Source organism: Physcomitrium patens, chromosome 9, assembly GCF_059467195.1.
Source record: "Physcomitrium patens ecotype Gransden chromosome 9, ASM5946719v1, whole genome shotgun sequence".
NCBI lineage: Eukaryota > Viridiplantae > Streptophyta > Bryopsida > Funariales > Funariaceae > Physcomitrium > Physcomitrium patens.
In genome coordinates this window covers 14,320,233-14,321,832 of record NC_143418.1, presented here as the reverse complement: position 1 = coordinate 14,321,832, position 1,600 = coordinate 14,320,233, and the positions used below count along the sequence as shown (strand labels likewise).

At 45.9% G+C, this 1,600-nt stretch overlaps 1 protein-coding gene across 1 annotated transcript; it reads right to left on the bottom strand.

Moving 5' to 3' along the window:
• Nucleotides 1-338: 338 nt before the first annotated feature.
• Nucleotides 339-1,171, bottom strand: LOC112287045 (uncharacterized). Its single transcript, XM_024529655.3, has 2 exons — nucleotides 839-1,171; nucleotides 339-714 (listed from the first exon to the last, which is right to left on the bottom strand). The coding sequence occupies exons 1-2, from the start codon at nucleotides 915-917 to the stop codon at nucleotides 350-352; spliced, it is 444 nt and encodes a 147-aa protein (XP_024385423.1). The 5' UTR covers nucleotides 918-1,171; the 3' UTR covers nucleotides 339-349.
• Nucleotides 1,172-1,600: the final 429 nt, after the last annotated feature.

The window sequence follows — 1,600 nt, the reverse complement described above, 5'->3', positions numbered from 1 at the left end:
CACCACACCTGGGTTGAATTTTGTGTCGTCCTTGTGATACGAGTAGGAAGAGGGACATGCTCTCTTGAATGCCAGAGTTGAGGTAGTGGGACTCGGCGTCGTGGGCCCTACCACGTTGTAGCATCCATTTCCTGGTGGGCCGGTCAATTTATTTGGTGGCTTGCAGAAGGAAGTCAGATTGGGGATGGTGCATTTGGGACTGCCGCAGTGTAGTCCTTGTCGAACTCCCCCGTTCGTGAAAGTTGGGTGGATCATCAAAGGGAGATTATACGCATTCTGCATGTCTCGATTCCAAACTACGATGTGAGTGATATATTTCGAGGCTACCAACGCTACTGAGTCACCAAAGTCACCAGTACAGAATAAGCATGTCCATCAGTTGATCAGTGTGAGCCATATTGAATTTGGTTATTCTGTTGCCAGCAGATTGTAAAATGCGGCTTAACTTATTGCTTAGATCGTAAGAGTCCACTTTGCTTAACCCGAGAGTGAGCTCAGCCAGGTTTGCCTGTGGCTTGGCTAGTATTCCTTGTTGAACATTGGCGTTGCTGCTGCGGAACCCCCAAATGACACCCGACTTCCAGACCGTACCAACATTCAGCTTGCGTGACCCAGTCTTCGGCCTCAACGCAAAGCAGGTTGCAGGCTTTTCGTAGGACTCTTGGCAAGCCGAGATCCAAATCGAACATTGGTTTCGGACGGTGATGGTCGCGGCTGCGAATTCCAAACATGACCATTAGCAAATGTCAACATGATCGTCACTAGTAATCACGGTAATCCAAGGTCGCTCGCATAAAGCTACTGCAATGAAACGAGCATACATGGAGATAAGCACTACCGAGAGAAGAGGTAGTCATCGCCAGCAGCAAGATCACCACGGCAGTCCGTTTCACAGCTGCAGCTGGCAACTCCCCCATCTTGTCCTAGAAAAAAAACTGAAGCTTCGCAATGAAGACCACATAAAATGATACAAAATGTTGCAGTACTCCACTTCAGCAATGCTGCTCCAGACCGATCCGAATGGAATTGATGACAAACTTTTGATGCAAAGTCTGCACTTATACTTAACACAGGATGTCGTCCCAGCAGATTCCTCTTGCTTTTGACAGTCCAGATGACATCATCCATGGTCGTCCTAGTTCATTTTTGTGAACTCCTTATTCCCGAACTCCTTAGACTTGTGTAGGGCTACTTGGTCAGCTGCACTGTACTCGTTACTATTCTATCTTGTGTCTTGGGATAAGTTTGATAAGTTAATGCGTTGACCTCTGCTGTGGGTTCACATTTTATATTTATCACCTCTCATTCAACCATGTTTTGTGGTCAAACTAATAAATGTTTTTATGAGCTCCCCATCCAATTACATGCAACCATGCGAATAAGACGATTGTGACTGGAATAGACTGCGATGAGCATGACAGTTTGATCCGTCATTTGAAGGTACTCTGTGTGTGTGCGTGTGTGCGTTGAATTTCGTTTTAATGGTTTGCACGACTGTTTCGTTAAAGCATTGTTTATATCTTGGTGTCATCTCTTCATTCACTACCAGTGGTTCAGAGGTTCCTGACTCTGATTTTGACTTGCAATCGAGCTTAAACCC

Coding starts and splice junctions, on each gene's coding strand:
- LOC112287045 (XM_024529655.3), bottom strand. CDS start 917: ATGGGGGAGTTGCCAGCTGCAGCTGTGAAACGGACTGCCGTGGTGATC. Junction 715..838: donor GATGACTACCTCTTCTCTCG/GTAGTGCTTATC, acceptor TGGAATTCGCAG/CCGCGACCATCACCGTCCGA.